Source organism: Hemitrygon akajei, chromosome 2, assembly GCF_048418815.1.
Source record: "Hemitrygon akajei chromosome 2, sHemAka1.3, whole genome shotgun sequence".
Lineage (NCBI taxonomy): Eukaryota > Metazoa > Chordata > Chondrichthyes > Myliobatiformes > Dasyatidae > Hemitrygon > Hemitrygon akajei.
This window is the reverse complement of record NC_133125.1, coordinates 49198455-49217239: the sequence shown is the minus strand read 5'-3', so window position 1 is coordinate 49217239 and position 18785 is coordinate 49198455. Positions and strand designations below refer to the sequence as shown.

At 44.3% G+C, this 18785-nt stretch overlaps 1 protein-coding gene across 1 annotated transcript; it reads left to right on the top strand.

Moving 5' to 3' along the window:
- The first annotated feature begins 8840 nt into the window (after positions 1 to 8840).
- LOC140720646 (major intrinsically disordered NOTCH2-binding receptor 1-like homolog) lies at positions 8841 to 18389 on the top strand. The gene is made up of 5 exons (XM_073035487.1): positions 8841 to 9002; positions 9412 to 9660; positions 14977 to 15150; positions 15695 to 15750; positions 18128 to 18389. Exons 1-5 carry the CDS (start codon positions 8841 to 8843, stop codon positions 18387 to 18389), a joined length of 903 nt encoding a protein of 300 aa, XP_072891588.1.
- The last annotated feature ends 396 nt before the right edge of the window (positions 18390 to 18785 follow it).

Genomic DNA, 18785 nt, shown 5'->3' with positions numbered 1-18785 from the left:
TAGAGAGTGGAGAGATATTGACCACACACAGGTAGAAAGGATTAGTGTAATTAGGCATTATTAGCCTTGGACAGACAAGAGAGTCCGGGAGAACAGAAAGCTGACGACGCACACCAAGGTTGCAGTCTACAGGGCCTGCGTCCTCAGCACACTGCTTTAGGGCAGCGAGACCTGGAGTCTCTACTCCAGACAAGAGCGGTGTCTCAATGCCTTCCACCTTCGCAGTCTGAGACGCATCCCGGACATCAACTGGATTGACCGAGTCACTAACAATGAGGTCCTGGCCCACGCCCAGATACCCAGCCTCTTCACCCTGCTCCAACAACGCCGTCTCCGCTGGCTGGGCCACGTACACCGCATGTCAGACGGGATGATCCTGAAAGACCTGCTGTACGAAAGAACTGGCCTCCAGCAAGAGAGCACAAGGGCGGCCCCATCTTCGTTTCAAAGATGTCTGCAAGAGAGACATGAAGTCACTGAACATGAACGTCGAGAGGTGGGAGGACATTGCAAGCTGGAGGCTGGAACTACGCAGAGGTCTGAAAAGAGGAGATGAGAAGCTGAGACTTGCTGTTGAAGAAAAGCACACTCGCCGAAAAAACAGCACCAAGACAACACCGGAGAACAACGCCTTCAAGTGCAGTCGCTGCAGCCGAGACTGTCATTCCCGTGTGGGCCTCTACAGCCACAACAGACGCTGCTCTACCAACACAGACTGAAGCAAGACTTTCCAGGCGCAGATCCATGGTCTCGCCAGACTAACGGATGCCACTACCACCAGCCATATTAGTTTGGTACAACATTGTTGGCCAATGAGCCTCTTCCTGTGCTGTACTGGTACATGTTCTATCTCCTCAAGCAATTAGATTTATAAAAGGTAATATTATCATTCTCAATTTAAAATTTACACTGCAGTTTCCTGTTGACCCACTACCATCATTTTGCATGTCCTGTCCATCACAAAGAAGCATCTCCAGGGTGGTCCTCAGTCGGCTCCTCCAATGATTGAGGAGCTTCTCCCTGAATCACATCGGTCCCATTTCAGGCAACCTGACTCATTTCTCTTGCTCTCTTTCCCAGAAGGATCTGATTTCCTCATTCCATCTTGAAAAGGCATATTGATACAATTTCTTCCTCCGTACAGACGGCAATGTCTTTTGCTGTGAGTGGAAAATCATCGAAGACTTGCCATTGAAAAATGGAAAACAACTGAAACGGCAATAAAATTGCAGTAAACCTTAGGAATGAACTTTAAATTTTCCAAGCCTTGGACTGACTGCATTCATAACACTTCCTGTTAATGGCTCATAGTCCAATCTCATCCAGTTCCTTTAAGTGCCCTGCTGATGGTATCCTCAGATTTAGGTTTACTTATTACATGTACATCAAAACATACAGTGAAATGTATCATTTGCATTAAAAACCTAAGGGATGTGCTGGGGGCAGCCCCCAAGAGTTCCCACATGTTCTAGCGCCAACATAGAATGTCTACAGTTTTCAGTAGAACACCACAAGCAACAACAGTAACAAAACAAAACAACAGCAAAATAAAACCCACGTCACTAGGCTTTAAATCTCCTTCCTGTACTCCGACTCATTGTTATTTGAGCTTATCCACTACAGTGGTATCACCTGCAAAATAGATTAGGGGTTCCCAGCCTGGGGTGCACAGACTCCTTGCTTAATGGTATTGGTCTATGGCATAACAAAGGTAGGGAACCCCTCTTGTAAGTTGAGCTAGAGCAGAATCTGGGCGCGAGTGTATTGGGAGGAGAGTAAGAGCTGAGGATGGAGCTTTGTGTGGGATCAGTGCTGAGGGTAATCGTGGCAGAGGTATTGCTGCCTGTCCTTACTGATTGCGGTGTGCTGGTCAGGAAGTCAAGGGTCCAGTTGCAAAGAGAGGTATTAAGGCCCAGGTTTAGGAGACAAGAGATAAGTTTGTTTGGGATTATAGTACTGAAGGCAGAGTTGTAGTCAATAAACAATAGTCTAGTGTAGATGTTTTTACTATCCAGATGCTTCAGCGATGAGTGAATGGCCAGCAAAATGGTGTCAGCCGTAGACCTGTTTCGGCAGTAGGCGAGGTACAGTTGGTCAAGGTTGTGAGGGAGGCTGGAGCTGATGAGTGACATGACTAGCTTCTTGAAACACTTCATGAAGGCGGCCATCAGAGCCACCTGGCAGTGGTCAGTTGGGCATGTTACCTTGTTTTTCTTAGGTTTCGGGATTATAATGGTCTTTAAGATGGTGAGAAGATCAGATTGAGTCAAGGAGAGGTTAAAAATGTCTGCAAGTAACCACGCCAGCTAATCTGAGCACGATCTAATCTGGCACCATCTGAGTCAGATGCTTTCTGTGGGTTCACTCTCCAGAAGACTGATCTTACACCCAGAACAGTAACTGTGGGTTCAGATGCCTTGGAGGTTGTCAGGGTGAGTGGTGACATCCCAGTCTTCTTCTGTTCAAAACATGCAAAAAAAAATGCTAAAAAAATCCTGACCAAGGGTCTCGGCCCGAAACGTCGACAATGCTTCCCCTTATAGATGTTGCCTGGCCTGCTGTGTTCCACCAGCATTTTGTGTGTGTTGTTTGAATTTCCAGCATCTGCAGATTTCCTTGTGTTGGCTCAAAAAAAAATGTGTTAAGCTTATTGGGAAGGAGTGTGCTATTGTTGGCATCGATGCTTCACTATTTTGTGTAGCATGTACTATATGCCATGCCATAACTGTTGGCTGGTATGGGACTCAGCTTTGGACTGGCGTTGCCTCTCGACATCCCAGATAGCTTTATAGAAGGGAGCTGCTGGGTGGAGGAATTGAACTGGGTACATTGAGGATAGGCTGTGACGAACTGGTGTACATCTGTGATTACAATGGACTACCAGACATGGTGTTGCTGAAAATCCCGATTTCATCATGTGGCTGGATGGCCAGAGAGGGTGATGAACGGGTCTGCTGGAGTGCCCAAGAGTGCTTGGCCACCTGCACGTACATGCAGTTGTCTGGTGTGTCGGCCAGAATAGGCCTGTGCTCTTGTGAATCTGGTTATCAGAGTCCCAGATGAACAGGGCAAAGATCTGGGAGGATGGAATGTTGGGCTAAGGATCGATCTCCATTTCAGCTGGGTCGAAATGACATGACAGGGCATCCACCTTAGTATTCTTGGAGCCAGGTCTGTAGGATGTGGTGAGTTTAATAGCTCAAAGAAGAAGGCCTAGAAAGCTTGACCCGGGTTGAGGTGGTGGGTCAGCTGTATAGATGCGAGTTTCTGTTGGTCAGTCCAAATCAGGAAGGGCTCAGTGTTTTCTGTCAGCCAATGTCTCCATTCCTCCAAGGTCCATTTAATGGTGAATAACTCCCTGTCTCCTACTCCATAACAGCACTGTGTAGCATTAAATTTGCGCAAGGAGGCAGCAACGTGGTGTGTCCTCCCAACCAGTCCTCGCCGGGAGAGGATGGCACCAGCAATCACGTCAGGTACACCCACCTCTACTAGAGGGGTTCGGATGGTGGAGAATGGGAGCAGTGGTGAAGTATCGCTTGAGCTGCTCAAAAGAGTGGTCTGCTGCAGCAGATCAGGTTATCCGTGGGGTAGTGATTTGGTGAGGGAGGTGAGAGGAGCGGCAATTTGGCTATAGTACCTGATGAAACAGCTGTATAAGCTGGAGAAGCTGAAGAAGTACTATAGCTGTTTGAGGGAGTGCTGTTGTGGAAACTCAATGACAGCCCACACTTTCCCTGGGTCCATGGTTATGTCTTGGGATGAAAGGACCTAACCCAGAAAGGAAACGACTGGGGTGTGAAACTAGCATTTTTCTAATTTGCAGTGGAGAGGAGTCACTGAACGGCTGCATAGTGTGACAGATGTGGTCTTGGGGTCTTTGAAGAAGATGAGGATGTCGTTGAAGTAGAGGAACATAAACCTGTGTAGCATGTCTCGGAGGATCTCATTGATGAAGGCTTGGAAAGCAGCTGAACTGCAGTAAAATCTGACGGTACTCATAGTAGCCAGCGGTTGCTATGAATGCCATCTTACACTCATCTCTCTGGCGGATGTACGCGCTCCATAGATCCAGTTTGGTGAAGATCTGGGTCCTGTGGTGTGTTTTGAATGCACTATACATCAACAGGAGAGAACAGCCATTCTTAGTGGTGATTTTGTTCAGTTCACGGTAGTCAATGCAGGGATGAAAACCTCCATCTTTCTTTTTGACAATGAAGAATCCTGCACTGGCTGGAGACTGAGATGGTCGAATAAAGCTATGCTGTGGTGCTTTGGTGATGCAGTTATTCATGACTTTGGCATCAGGAGGGGAGAGGAAGAATGGATGATTTTGGGGGGTAGTGTTACCCAGCCTGAGGTCATCTGCACTGTGAAGCAGTGGGGTGCTGGTTTCCCTTTTACTGAAGGAAATGGCTATGTCATGATACCAGCGGAAGTTTGGTGAGGTCAAGAGTTTGGTGAAGTTGAGAGTTTCCTCCGTCTTTACGGGGTGAAGTCAACTGAGGCTTCAGGCAATTGGGTCCCAAGTCAGTGTTGAACCAGACGACCAGGCTAAGTGAGGGGCATGAGTGGAGAGCCAGGGGTAACCCAAGATGAGATGGGTGTTGGGTGAGTCCATAAGGAGAACGAAAAGGTGTTCCTTAATGCTCATGTGCATGGGCTGTGAGTTCACTCTGACGATCCCAGAGCCCAAGGGACATCCGTCAATGGCCATGATGCAGCTGAGTAGGGGGTCTAAGCTGCATACACAGAGTCTGGTCTAGAGAGCAGCCTGCTGGCTGGAATCTTCCAAAACCCTCCTGTGTGTGTAGACCTATCGGAGCATAGAGAGGCACAGAGAGTGTAGGTTAGGCTATGGTGCTGGAATGAGAGAGGAAGGGCTCTCGTCTCTACCTGGTGGTGTTTTTTCATGGATGCAGCGGGCATTTGACATGTAGATGACCGGCAGATCTGCAGTAAGTGCACAAGCTGTTTCCCCACCAACTCTCATGCTAATGGGGGCTTAAGAATGCTCTCCCTGTCTGCAGGGGAAGTGCACCAATTGCTAATCAAGGTCCTGCAGCCTGAAATGGTTCTGGGAACAGAACTGGGCTTCTGGCTGACGATCTGGTGCATCGTTCTATAAGATACTTGCCAATTTGGACAGCCAAGGTGATGAGGCTTTCGTGGTCTGTGGGCATCTCGCTGATAGACATATTGTCCTTTTAATGCACTGAGGGGCTGTGATAGTAATGGGCCAGCAATGTTTCTGCATTCCAGCTGCGCTCAGTAACAAGGGTCCTGACTGAATTCCACTGTGTAATCCAACACTGAGTGTGAGCCTTAACGCAGGTGAAGTACCTGATCTGCTACCCTGTTCTACTTTCCAAGTGGTAGAAAATCCAGCACACGCAGTGGTGAATTGTTCATTTTTATTGCAAATGATGGTTTTTATTGTCCCATTTAGTGGCAGCCAAGTCAGAGCTCGCCGAGTGAAGAGAGAGATGACAAAGGCAAACTTGCTCATTCTGTAGAATACAGAGAAGGCTGGAGCTCAAAGTCTAAGACGCACTGGGACAGGAAAATACACCATCAGGCTGTGGGCCCATCAATAGGTTTGGGCACTGGACTCCAGGGCTCAGAGGAAGGAGGTTAACTGGCACGTGGTTGCGGTATTGAGGCAGTAACTTGGTTGAGAGTGATTTCCTGCTGCTTTGGGATCAGGTGCTCCTGTCAACAGACAACTACCTTTGGGCGAGGTGGGCCAATCATTGGCTCACTCATCCTGTCAGGAAATGTAGAGGAGACTTAATCCAAAAGCAGAGCAGCAGAGACAATTTAGCAATAAATAACATCTTACTAATTAAGTGCAAAATTATAAGCCATGAGAGGTCACAAGGGAGAACAGATACTTAACACAACAGGGCAAATGATGGTTGAGACTGGTTGGTTCATGTGCGGGAACAAGGATTGTGGATGAGAACTGGGTTTAAATAGTCTGTAGGTGATGAGTTGGCAACAAGTGGCAGGTGACTTCTGTTAACTGGCTGGAGACTGGAAGGAGCCTGCAGATGCAGGCCTGAAAACACCAGAAGTTTATAAAAACACCCCAGGAAAACTGCACTGTTCCAAAATTATAACAAAAGAGAAAAATGGTAATAACGGAGCCAAAATGCATTAATTTGCTTCTTATTAAATGCACATTATCTTTGTTATTCTCCTCTACCTTTGTCTACAGGGTACAAAGACCGGGACTGAAGGACAAATTTAAGACAAGAGGACATATTGCCTGGATACCTGATGTCAACATTGAGCCAATTCCCAAAATAAAAAGGGTAAGAAATTCATTAATGGCAGAGCTGGTTCTCAGTCAAAAATGGATAAATAAATCTGGCAATGAGTACATTGATCCTTGCATATGCACCATCTTTTCCATAATCATACCAGTATTTTCAATGGTTTATTAACATTGCAATATGCCTGCTTGGTGACCCTTTTGTGACATATTGCAATAAACTTGATTTGTAACACTTTGCATGGTTAGTTAGGAAAGAGATTACATCATATTTCAGCAGTTTCAAATTGTTTGTTAATTCGTCCTCTGAAATTTGTTGATTCTCTTCTGATCATGTTTTCTGCATTCCACAATTGAATTTTCACCACAGTTAAAACCTTTGTGTTGGTTCTAGGTTGGTTCTGATTTCTTTTGGAGAGAGTTCATTCCAGTCATTGTGTTCTGCCTTCGATACTGGAGAAGAGTGGTGGTAGCGTAGCGGTTAGTGTAACACTATTACAGCGATAGATGTAAGATCAGGGATCGATTCCTGCCACTGTCTGTAAGGACAGTCTGTAAGGTATTTTCTCCCTGTGGTTAGCATGGGTTTCCTGTGGGTGCTTTTATCCTTCTCCCACGGTCCAAGGAAGTACGGTTAGGGTGAGCGAGTTGTGGGCTTGTTATATTAGTGCTGGAAGCGTGGCAGCACTTGTGAGATGCCTAGCATAATCATTGCAAATTTGATATGATGCAAATTACACCTTTCACTGTATGGTTCGATGTGCATGTGACAAGCAAAGCTAATCTTTAGAAGTCTTTCTCATGAGGAAACAGCAAAGAAAGCAGAGAAAATCAGGAACAACAGGGTAGGTGAAAGGCGGGCATTGTGCAGGAGTCTAAACTCACAATGTGTCATTGTGCAGCATCTCCTCTTCCTCAAAGTTCCCTGGGGGAGGAATTGACAGTGTTTTGGGTTAAGATCCAGCACCAAGATTGAGGATAGAGAGCACAGGTTGCAAGTATAAAGGTGAGACCAGGAGGGATGAAGTCAGGGCTGACACGTAGACTAAAAAGGGGTGAAGGATAATGGGTAGATGGAGTCAGGTTCATGGACAGAGGGGGGTGCCTGGAGATGGAAGGCAGAGGCCACTGGATGATAAGCCAACTCACAAATGTCACAAACGCTGGAATCTAACAAGTAAGGAAGGTAATAGGGAGAGATGGTAATAGGGAAGGTAATAGGAACAATTAAGGGAGAGATGAAGAGGAGATAGACCCAGGTGGGGGAGGGGATAAGGAGGGAAAAGTGAGTGGGTTAAAAATATTTAAAAACATAGGTAATGGTGGCTGGGTGGGGGTAGGGTTGATATGGGAATGAGAACAAAAATGGGAGGACTGAAAATGAATCAGAAGGAGATAGAGGGAAATACAGGAGGTAAAGGTAACTTGAAAATGGAAAATTCGATGTTCATGTTATTGGGTTGCAGATCATCCAGGAAAAACATGATTTGCTTTTCTGGTGTCTTCACCCTGGCAGTGAAGAAGGCTAAGGACTGATAGATCAGTGTGGGAATGGGAAAAGGAGCTTGGGATGGCCATTACAGACAGAGCACAGGCAGATTGCAACCCTGAAGTCTGAACTTGGTCTCACCAGTGTAGAGGAGGACACACTGGGAGCACTGAATGCTGTAAATAACGTTGGAGGAGGTGGACTTTCAAGAGAACCATGTAGAAATATTTCCTCTTGATACCAGAAAGAAATATAAGTTTGTATATTCCTAGTCATGTTTGAAATACCAATAGAAATGCCAATAACATTTCCTTGTTGCAGAAAACTTAATTATAAGATTTTGGATAAGATGCAAAATCTTTATATTTTTCCAGGATAAAATATGTAATTTGAAAATTAAATACTTCATTTTTGGTTACTTGTTAAAGAGTGTTGTAAGTAATTATGCAGCAAAGTTTCTAGTACATGGAATCAGTCTCTGTAGCATGGAAAATATATGCAGGAGTGGGAAATCGGGAAGGGACGATGCATTAACTAATGCAATATAATCAGCATTTTAAGGTGACACAAAATAGATGAGAGTCTGATTAAATATTGTCTTACTACTGTAATGTTCATAATGGTCAGATGGATTTACTTAATCATAGAGATGCCAGTTTGGCCATCTCTACATTTACTTAAAGATTCCCATCTCTGTGAATGAAAATTGCTATTGAAATATGGCTGCAACACCCAGGTAGCAGTCCTATCTCCCTTATTGTAAGCTTAGGAAGGAGCTAATAACACCCTATCTTGTGTTTACACACCATTTTTAGACCATTCAACCAATCAACAGCTGGAAACTCCTTATTTCCACCAACTCCATCCAATCCTTACATAATGCCTCAAACGCATCACGTAATCTGTGACATGTGATCCATCAACAAAAGGTGATGCATTATTCATGAGGAGCTCCTTAGACAGATGCAGTTTCAGCTTTCTACCTAAACATTCAACAGTTCTTGCATAATTTAGAAGTGAGCGTATTGCCTGTCAGAACCAATGTGTGACTGGAGTGCAACATTGGAGTGGAACATGGACTTGTCTGTCTTGCCAAATAACAATCATCCTGATAAATTTCTGCAGTTAGATGTAAAGGCATTGAGTACAAGACCTGGGTTTGGCCCAGTTGGTTTCATGGGTCTCTCTGGGGCAGTGCTACACGGTCAGCAGTGGCACAACCAAGTCTATTCACAGGTAGGAGTTTTGAACGAATCTGATCAGTGTTTTAGTTCTTGTGATGAGAAGTGAAAATAAGTCTTTCCAGAATTTTGTTCCAATATTCTTTAACCTTGTAATTAAAATAATTTTGCTTAAATATTAAGGACGGAAACTTCTGCTGTAAATGACCCCTAAAATACAAACATAACCAGGTTGGACAAATAAACTGAGTGCAATTGAATACAATTATGTAATTGATCCTTGCAACTACTAACAATTAGCTGTATCACTTTGCTAAATTAAAAAAAAATTAGCTTGATGCTTCCAACCATTACTGAAAAAGAAACATTACTTGCATCTGATTTACCGTATGGTATAAATCAATGGATTTTAACAGATCACAAATTAATTCTGATAATAATGCAGTTAATGCACTGTCTTCCAGAGTAAGAACCAGAAGTTTGTAGGAACGGTTGGCTTGCAGTGGAATGATGACTCCCCGGTTCTCGTCAATGAAGTACTGAGCCAACATATCACTCCACTGACTTTGAAGTCAACAATTAAGACGAATCCTCTGTACAAAGACTGTAGGCTAGTTGAAGACTGGGAACAGAACAAGGCTCAACCCTCCTGGACAATTCAGGACTACGACAGACAATCAATGCAAACAAACTTAGCAATGCATCTAAGAAAGGTGATATATTATAGAAAGAATCATGATGGACAGATACTAGTATGTTAATTTCCATTGCACTTCTATCAAATATCATAATGTAAATTGGATATAGAATTGATTGAGAATTCTTAGAGCAGTAGAGGCTTGGAATCATTGATTGATTACAAAAACTATTCAAACAAAAGAGGAGAGACAACATGAGACACAACAAGGATTCAGAAAGAATATTTTGGTGTGTTTGCAAAATAGATGAAGTGTATAGTTCAGGGGAGTGCAAGAAACAGACAGTGAAGTAAATGCATGGTAAACCCCAGAATACAGTGAGCATTAAGCCATGTGGAGAAGAGTAGCTTGAAGTTGAGCTCGCTGGGGAAAAGGCAATTCTGGATTGAGTGTTGCGTAATGAACCAAACTGGATTAAGGAGCTTAAGGTAAGGGAACTCTCTGGAAACAGTTATCATAATAGGATAGAATTCATCCTGAAGTTTGAGAGGGAGAAGGTAAAATTATATTTCTCAGTATCACAGGGGTAAAGGGAATTACAGGGGTACAAAAGAGGAGCTGGCCAAAGCTGCTTGGAAGGGGAAACTAAGAGGGAAAATAGAGAACAGCTATGGCTAGAGCTTCTGGGAGCAATTCAGAAGGCACAGGATGGACACATCCCAGAGAAGAACAAGTACTCCAAAGGGAGGTTGAGGCAACTATGGCTGACAAGAGAAATCAAGGACAGCATAAAAGAGAGGGCACATAATAATGTAAAAATAGTGGGATGTTAAAAGATTGAAAATTATTTTAATAACTAAGAGAAGGCAACTAAAAAAACAATAAAGGGAGAAAAGATTAAATATGAACGTAAGTTAGCCAGTAACTTAAAAGCGGATAGCAAAAGTTGTTTTTCGGATATATACAGTAAAGAGTAAAAGGGAGGTGAGAGTGAATATCAAATAGCTGAAAAAATGACACTGAAGAGGTAATAATGGAGAGCCAAGATATGGCAGATGATCTGAATAAGTATTTTGTGTCAGTCTTCACGGTGGAAGTTACCAGCAGTATGCCACAAAGTTGAGAATGTCAGGTGGCAGTAGTGAGTGTAGTTGCTATTGAAGGAGAAAGTGCTAGGGAAGCTGAAAGATATGAAGGTAGATAAGCCACCTGGACCAGACAGACTACAACTCATGGATCTGAAACAGGTGCATGGCTGAAGAGATTGTGGGGGCATTGGTAAGGATCTTTCAAGAATCACTATATTCTAGAATAGTTCCAGAGGACTGGAAAATTGCAAATGTCACTGCAATCTTGAAGAAGGGAGGGAGGAAACAGAAAGGAAATTATGGGCGATGTGCCAATTCCTGCTATGCTTAAGTACATGACACAAGCGAGAATTCATGTCCACAGGGCTGTGCAGGCCCTGAAGTCGCCCAACTTGAGGCCAAGCCTGGGCATACCAGAACATGGCTGATTGGGGAACTCCAAGAACAGGAACATGTCATCATTCAGAACCACAGCTTTTTGCGTGTCCCTATGGAATTTAAGTGCAGGAAGGTTATGCTGCAACTATATATAGTACTGGTGAGGCCGCTTCTGAAGTATTACATGCATTTCTGGTCTCCTTACTTGAGGAAGGATATTCTGGCCTTGGAGGCAGTGCAGAGGAAGTTCACCAGGTTGATTCCAGAGATGAGGGGGTTGGACTATGAGGAGAGATTGAGTTGCCTGGGACTGTACTTGCTGGAATTCAGAAGGATGAGAGGAGATCCTATAGAAACATATAAAATTTTGAAAGAGATAGATAAGATAGAGGCAGGAAAGTTGTTTCCACTGGTAGGTGCAACTAGAACTAGGGGACATAGCCTCAAGGTTCGGGGGAGTAGATTTGGGATGGAGATGAGGAGGAACTACTTGTCCCAGAGAGTGGTGAATCTGTGGAATTCTCTGCCCCATGAAGCAGTGGAGGTTACCTCAGTAAATATATTTAAGGCAAGGTTGGATAGATTTTTACATAGTAGGAGAATTAAGGGTTATGGGGAAAAAGGCAGGTAGGTGGAGATGAGTCCATGGCCAGATCAACCATGTTCTTATTGAATGGCGGAGGAGGATTGATGGGCCAGATGGCCTACTCCTGCTCCTATTTCTTATGTTCTTAGATGAAAGATCCTGTTAGGACAGAAGGCATCCTGAAAAGGAAATTAGAGCTATTAGATAGGAAGAATTTCATTGTTTCATTGATGAACTGGGAGGAATTGCCCACTGGAGCCATCTTTAGCTTCACCCAATGAGATCACTGTTATTCTTCTAAACTCTAACAAGTACAGGGCCAGAGCCATCAACACTCTCAATGTCCTATCATATTTTTATACTCAGCTCTGATCTCCTGGTCCTCCATATCTTTTTCCTTATAAATACTGAAGTAAAGTACTCATTAAGGATCTCACTCACATTCTCTAAATCCAAGCAAATGTTCCTCCCTTTATCCTTGATGGTCCCATCCTCTCCCTAGTGATCCTCTTGCTCTTGATCTATGTATGGAATGCCTTGGGATTCACCTTAATCCTACTTGCCAAGGACTTATTATGGCCCTCCTGGCTTTCCTAATTCTTTTCTTTTCTTCTTTTCTGGATTCTTTATACTCCTCATGTGCTTCATTTGATCCTACCTTCCAAAGCTTTACATACTTTTCCTTTTTCTTCTTGACTAAATTCATCACCTCTCTGGATGTCCAAGATTCTATTATCTTTCCATCCCCATCCTTCCTTCTGACAGGAACATACCTTTTCTGTACTCTGTGCAATTGATCTTTAAATACCCTCCACATGTCTGATGTGGACTTGCCAAGGAGTTTAATTAATTTCTCAATTAATGATTCTTAGTTCCCGCCTAATACTCTCGTACTCCAATTTAAAGCCCTCCCATAAGGATTATACCTTTCCTTATCTGTAGCTATCCTGATAGCTTAGAAGTTGTGGTCACTGTTCCTTAGCTGTTCACCCACTGAAAGGTCAGTCACCTGACCAGGTTCATTACCCAACACCATGTCCAGTACAGCCTCTCTTCTCATTGGACCATCCACATATTTATTTAAGAAACCTTCCTGGATACACTCAACAAATTCTTCTCCATCCAAACCCCTTGATCTAAGAAGGTCCCAGTATACATTAGGGAAGTTGAAATCATCTATGACAACAACCCTATTATTTTTACACATTTCCTTAATCTGATTTCCTATCTGTTTGTCAATGTCCCGATGGCTATTGGAGGGGGGAGGGGTGCCCTGTAATACAATCCCTTCAGTGTGATTACACCCTTCCTATTCCTGAGTTTCACCCCTCCATTATGTATCCCCTGAGTGCAGCTGTGATGCTGTCCCTGATTAGTAGTGCAACTTCCCCCCCACCCCCACACCTTTACTTCTTCCTCTATCTTTTCTACCTTTTCATGATCTAAGTTCATCACCCTTACCCATAGTACTCCTAGCATTAAAATAAGCTAGGAGTCACGCCTTGTTACACATTGGGTGGCATTTTTGCCATTTCCATAGCATTTGACTGTTTTATTGTGAGGCCAAATTGTTAGCTTGACCCTCAACCCAGCACGGATGGAAAGCGTGCATTGAGTTGGCTGGATTCGAACTTGGGACCATTTGGCTTGAAGTCCAGTGCTGATGCCACTACACCACCAGACAGCTAGCATTAAGAATATACACACTTCAAACTATCTGATCCATCACACCAGTTACTTCGATTTTTGCCTTTCAAAACTTCCCCTGACATCTATCTTCTGGTCCGATCCTGCCCTCACTGACCTGGGGCTCTGGTTTCCTGCCCCCTGCAAAACTAGTTTTAAACTCTCCCAAGTAGCATCAGCAAATCTCACAGCCAGGATATTGGTTCCCCTCCAGTTCAGGTGCAACCTGTCCTCTCTTGCACAGTCACCCCTTCTCCAGAAAACGTTCCAATGATCTAGGAACTTGAAACCCTGGCCCCTGCACCTTCTCTGTAGCCACTCTTTCTTCTGTGCTAACACCCATTCCTACCTGCACTAGGCCATGGCACAGGGAGTAATACAGAGACTACAACCATGGAGGTCCTTCTCTACAGCCTTTTTCCTAAATCTATATACTCACTGTGTAGGACCTCTTCCCCTTTTCTGCCTATGTCATTGGTACCAACATGCACCATGACTTCTAGCTGTTCCCTCTCCCCCTGAGAATATCCTGCAGCTGCTCTGATTCATCCTGGACCCTAGCACCAAGGAGGCAAGACACTATCCTGGTGTCACTTTTGTGGCCACAGAATCTTTTTTCTGTCCCCTAACTTTTGAGTCCCCTAGAACTACAGCACGGCTTGATTTTACCCTTCACTGTCGATCCTCAGAGCCGGCCACAGTGCCACCAGCCTGGCAGCTGATGCCATGCCCCGATGGGTCATCCTGCCCCAGCAGTATCCAAAGAGGTAAACTTGTGGCTGAGGGGAATAGCCACAGGGGAACCTTGCACTGACTTCCTAATCCCCTTACCTCTCCTAGTGGTCACCAAAGCCTGTACTCTGGGTGTGACCACCTTTTCAAAAGACTCATTTATAATATCCTCAGCCTCTGAATATACTCTGATTCTGAATATATCCAATTCCAGCTCCAGCTCCTTGACCCGGTCAGTCAGGCAAGTACATGCACTTCCCGTAAATGTAGTCATCAGGGAAACTGTCAGCTATCCTGAATTCCCACATCTGACAGGAGGAGCATTCCAAGCTGGCTACTGTGCACCAAAAAAGAAAAAGGCTTGCCTCTTTGTAACTGTGCCTCTGCATGTTCATGCTAAAGCCTGTTAAGCCAAAGCCTTCACACTCTATCACTAGTTTAGTCAAACAAGGCCGCTCTGCTTGAGCCTAGCCTCCTTTTATTTGCAGCTGAGCTTAGGCCTCTGACACCAACAATTTCCGCCCCTGCACGGCCCAAAAAGACCGGCCTTTCTCAAAATGCTCCTTGAATCCTCCCTCTCCCAAATTTCGGAGGGCTCTGACACTGGAACTTACACTCCTCTTGCCTGAGCTGCCAAAAGTAGATCGACTTTACCCACGTCTGCTCTTTTTATATTCGCACTCCAAACTTTGATAGGTCTCTGATGCCTACACTTCCTGCACCTGCACAGCCCAAAAAAGGTGCAGGGGCCAGGGTTTTAAGCCTTGTCCGAATATGCTCCTTTAATCCTCTCTTTCCTGACTTTCGTTGGGCTCTGGCTCTGACACTGACACTCACATTCCTTGCATCTGAGGTTTTTTTTTAACAAAAAGATGCATTTGTAGTGATTTCAACCTTTTGATGTGATTTATTTTCATTTAGGAGGATCCCAATGACCTGAAGTTTTGGCTGGATGACATTTATACACCAGGATACGATTCTCTACTGAGAAAGAAAGAGTCTGAACTGGAAAGAGCCAAATGCTGTAAATTAGTAACTGTGATAGTTCTGGCGGCTTGCATTTTAATCACTGTAATTACTGTACTATTAGTTGTTGTCATCTACTAAATTAGATAATGTAGATTTGTGTAAACAACTTCAGTAATCTTGTTCATGTTATACATAGGTTCTTAAAGTAGTACTGGTCATATTTGACAAGGCTAGCTTTTCAAATGAATATCCAATTTATCTCACTCCCCTGCACTTCCCTCTTAGCCCTGTAAACTCCATCCTTTTCCACCATCACTTTGTGATTCTGCTTACCTTAACTTTATATCCTATTGCCACCAATCATCCTCTCCCTCTTCCACCCGTGCACCCTCCTCAACAATTAAAATGTTAGCTTCTTACTATATTCATATTATTACTACCATGTATTAAACTAAAACTCAAAATCAAAATGCTGATTAAGAATAGAGCTGAAACAATTCTAAATCTGATGTTCTTTAAAGTTTACTCTAACTTGTGTAAACATTTGATATGTATGTTTGTCATGTACATCGTGCACAGTTTAATTAAAGAGTGTGGAATAAAAAAGATGGATGTTCTAACAGTTCTCCATGACTCATAGTATTCATTATCTTCCTGGCACTATCAGCAGTTGGAACAAGAAAACTATATAAGTTGGAGACAAAGCTGTAATAGAATGGATCTTGTGTAAATTAAAATGAACAGATAAGCTGTTAAGTCAGAAGACCACCTCAAAAACTGACAGATCGGGCAACTGCAGTTGCATACTGAGGCACCAGCTGCTTTGCCCAGCATGGTAACTGTCATTCTTGAGCAAGTACCAGCAAATGTGAGCCCAGCGGAGAACACCGGCTAAATGCTGTACTGGAATTATAAAGCGCAGGGCTTCAGAAACTCCTCAGAGAGAAGTAGTAGTGGTGTAGAGTAACATAATTGGTGGAAATATACATAATTCACACTGACCGACATTGAGTTGGGGTTTGACTTTAAGAGGCTGGTCTTACATGATGAAGTAATTACATAAAGGGTTTTTAGTGTTCAGTTTTTTGGGGTTCAGTAAATGAGTTGCTATGGCTTTTCTGAAACATAAGTCGCCTCTGGCGTTTTATTTGCGAAAACCTTCATTGGTGACCCCAATACTCTGGAACAATTCCAGAGCTATTGAACATGCCGCCCAATGCAGTCGATTTGAAACCACCAGAGCTTTGGGAGCAAAATGCCATCGCTTGGCTTGTACAAGCTGAGGCTCATTTTGCAGTTCAGAAACTACTGCCAACAACACCAAATATTTCAACGTAGTAGTGTTGCTCAGCATCTCCATGGCTGAGAGAGTGGTGTCTCTGCTTGAACAGCTGCCTGAACACAATAAATACCGATTGGTGAAAACACGTCTTTTACAGACTTTTGGACTAGCGGAGTCAAGCTGAGCAGTTGTTCTCTTTACCCAGTCTCAGCGATGGTAAGCTGTCACAGCGAATGGACCACATGCTGTCCCTCTGGGAAAATCACCATCCTTGATTTATTTCTAAAAAACTCTTCATGCAGCAAATGTCTGATCAAATTTGCATAGTCCTCGCTAATGCACCCATGATGAACTATAGGGAACTGATAGTCTACACTCAGCTAGGCAGCAATGCATAATTTCTCCTCCTTTCTCTACCTCAATAAACCTGGCCAGCAAGGCCTCCAACATAAGGACAGCCACAGCTGCAAAACAGACGACATTGGGCCTATATTTTTACCACGCTCACTTTGGTGCAAACACTAGGAAGTGCTGATCGTCTTGCAGCTTTGACAGTGCCAGCGCATAAGGACTTCAGAGGTCAGTGAACAACATGGATTTCAGCTGCCAAGGTCCTCTACTGTTCATTACAGACATCTTTTCCGGGCAACGCTCCTTGTGTGACACGGGTGCTCAAGTGAGTATGTTCCAGCATCACCTATTGATGAGAAAGCAAAGAGGGACGAAACCTCGCAGGAGGCCGCCAATGGCAGCAAGATCCAGCCTCGCGGGACACGATGGGTGCGCTCTGCTCCAGTGGGTGACGTAACACATGGGACTTCACCATGGCTAAAGTGATTAGACCTCTGCTTGGTGAAGATTTCCTGTGTGCCCAATGACTGTAGGTCGATCTTAAGAACTGCTGGCTTGTGAATGTCAAGGACATTGGGTCATTACTGAGTTCCCCACAATAACTCTGTCAAGCGCATGCACCACTGCATGTGAGTTTACTCGACTGCTGGGTGAATTTCCAAACCTCACCAAACCCACATACTCCACAACAGTCACAAAACCTGTGGTTGAGTGTCACGTTCCCACAACTGGTCCACTAGTCCATGGCAATGCATGTAAACCTACCTTGAAAAGCTGGCAATCGTGAAGGCTGAGTTTGCCAACATTGAAAGGCTTGGCATTGTACACTGGTCAAATACCCCCTGGGCTTCACCCCTCCATATGGTCCCTGTCCGATTATGGATGCCACCCAAGTGGCAATTACCAATGCCTTAAAGAGACCACCATCCCCGTTCGTTACCCAGTCCCACACATCCACAATTTTTCAGCAAGTTTAGCCAGAAAGTTAATTTTTTCCAAAGTTGATTTAATTAGGGGCTACCATCAGATGCCTGTGTGCTCAGAGGACATTCCCAAAACAGCTGTGATAACCCTGTTTGGCCTTTTTGAGTTTCTGTGCTGAAAAATGCAGCACAGACTTTCCAATGGCTGATGGACTCTATATTAAGAGACTTAGATTTTATTTCTGTTTACTTGTCAGCAGTACGTCCAAATCTGAGCACCTGTCTCATCACCGCGCGCTTTTCGAGCACTTAAGCCAACACGGGTTGATTATTAACTGCGCTAAATGCCAGTCTGGGTTGTCACTCATTGTCTTTCTTGGCCATCACCTCCCTGCAGAAAGTGCGAAACCCCTCCCATCAATAGTAGCTGCTATTATAGATTTCCCATCACCCCGTACTACCAAAAAAATATGGAGTCTTTAGGCATGGTGAATTTCTATCACCGCTGTATTCTGGGAGCTGCTAAACTTATGCTCTCCCTATATAGTGCACTTGAAGGCAATACCGCTAATCAAGTGCTTGTCTGGTCAGCGGACATGGCCAGGCCGTTTGAAGATACCAAACGAGCTCTTTCTAATGCGACCCTACTGGCGCTCCCACTCCCCGGTGCACCCACAGACATTACTACTGGTGCTTCAGATTGTGCTGTGGGTGCTGTGCACGTTCAGTTGGTCAGAGATGTGTGGCAGCTGTTTGCCTTCTTCAGCCAGCAGCTCCATCCTTCCAAAAGGAAGCACAGCACGCCTTGACCGTGAGCTTCTCGGTTTCTATCTGGCTGTCCTTCATTTTTGTTTTCTTCTCGAGGGTTGCCATTTCACAGTGTATGTTGAACACAAACCCCTCATGCATGCGATGGCTAAAATATCAATACCACCTGGCCTACATATCCAAGTTTACAAGTGATGTACAACATAGCAAAGGGAAAAATAATTCCATGACTGATTGCCTCTTATGGCCAGCCGTTGAGGCCATACACATAGCGGTTGGCTATGCCGGCATGCCATCGACCAAGCTACTGACCGAGAGGTCCAGGCTTATAGAACAGCAGCCATGGGCCTGTGGTGGCCGACATTTAGTTTGGGGAAGCTGAGGTTTCTCTCCTTTTGCGATGTCTCAACTGACTGCCCTCACCCCATCATGCCTAC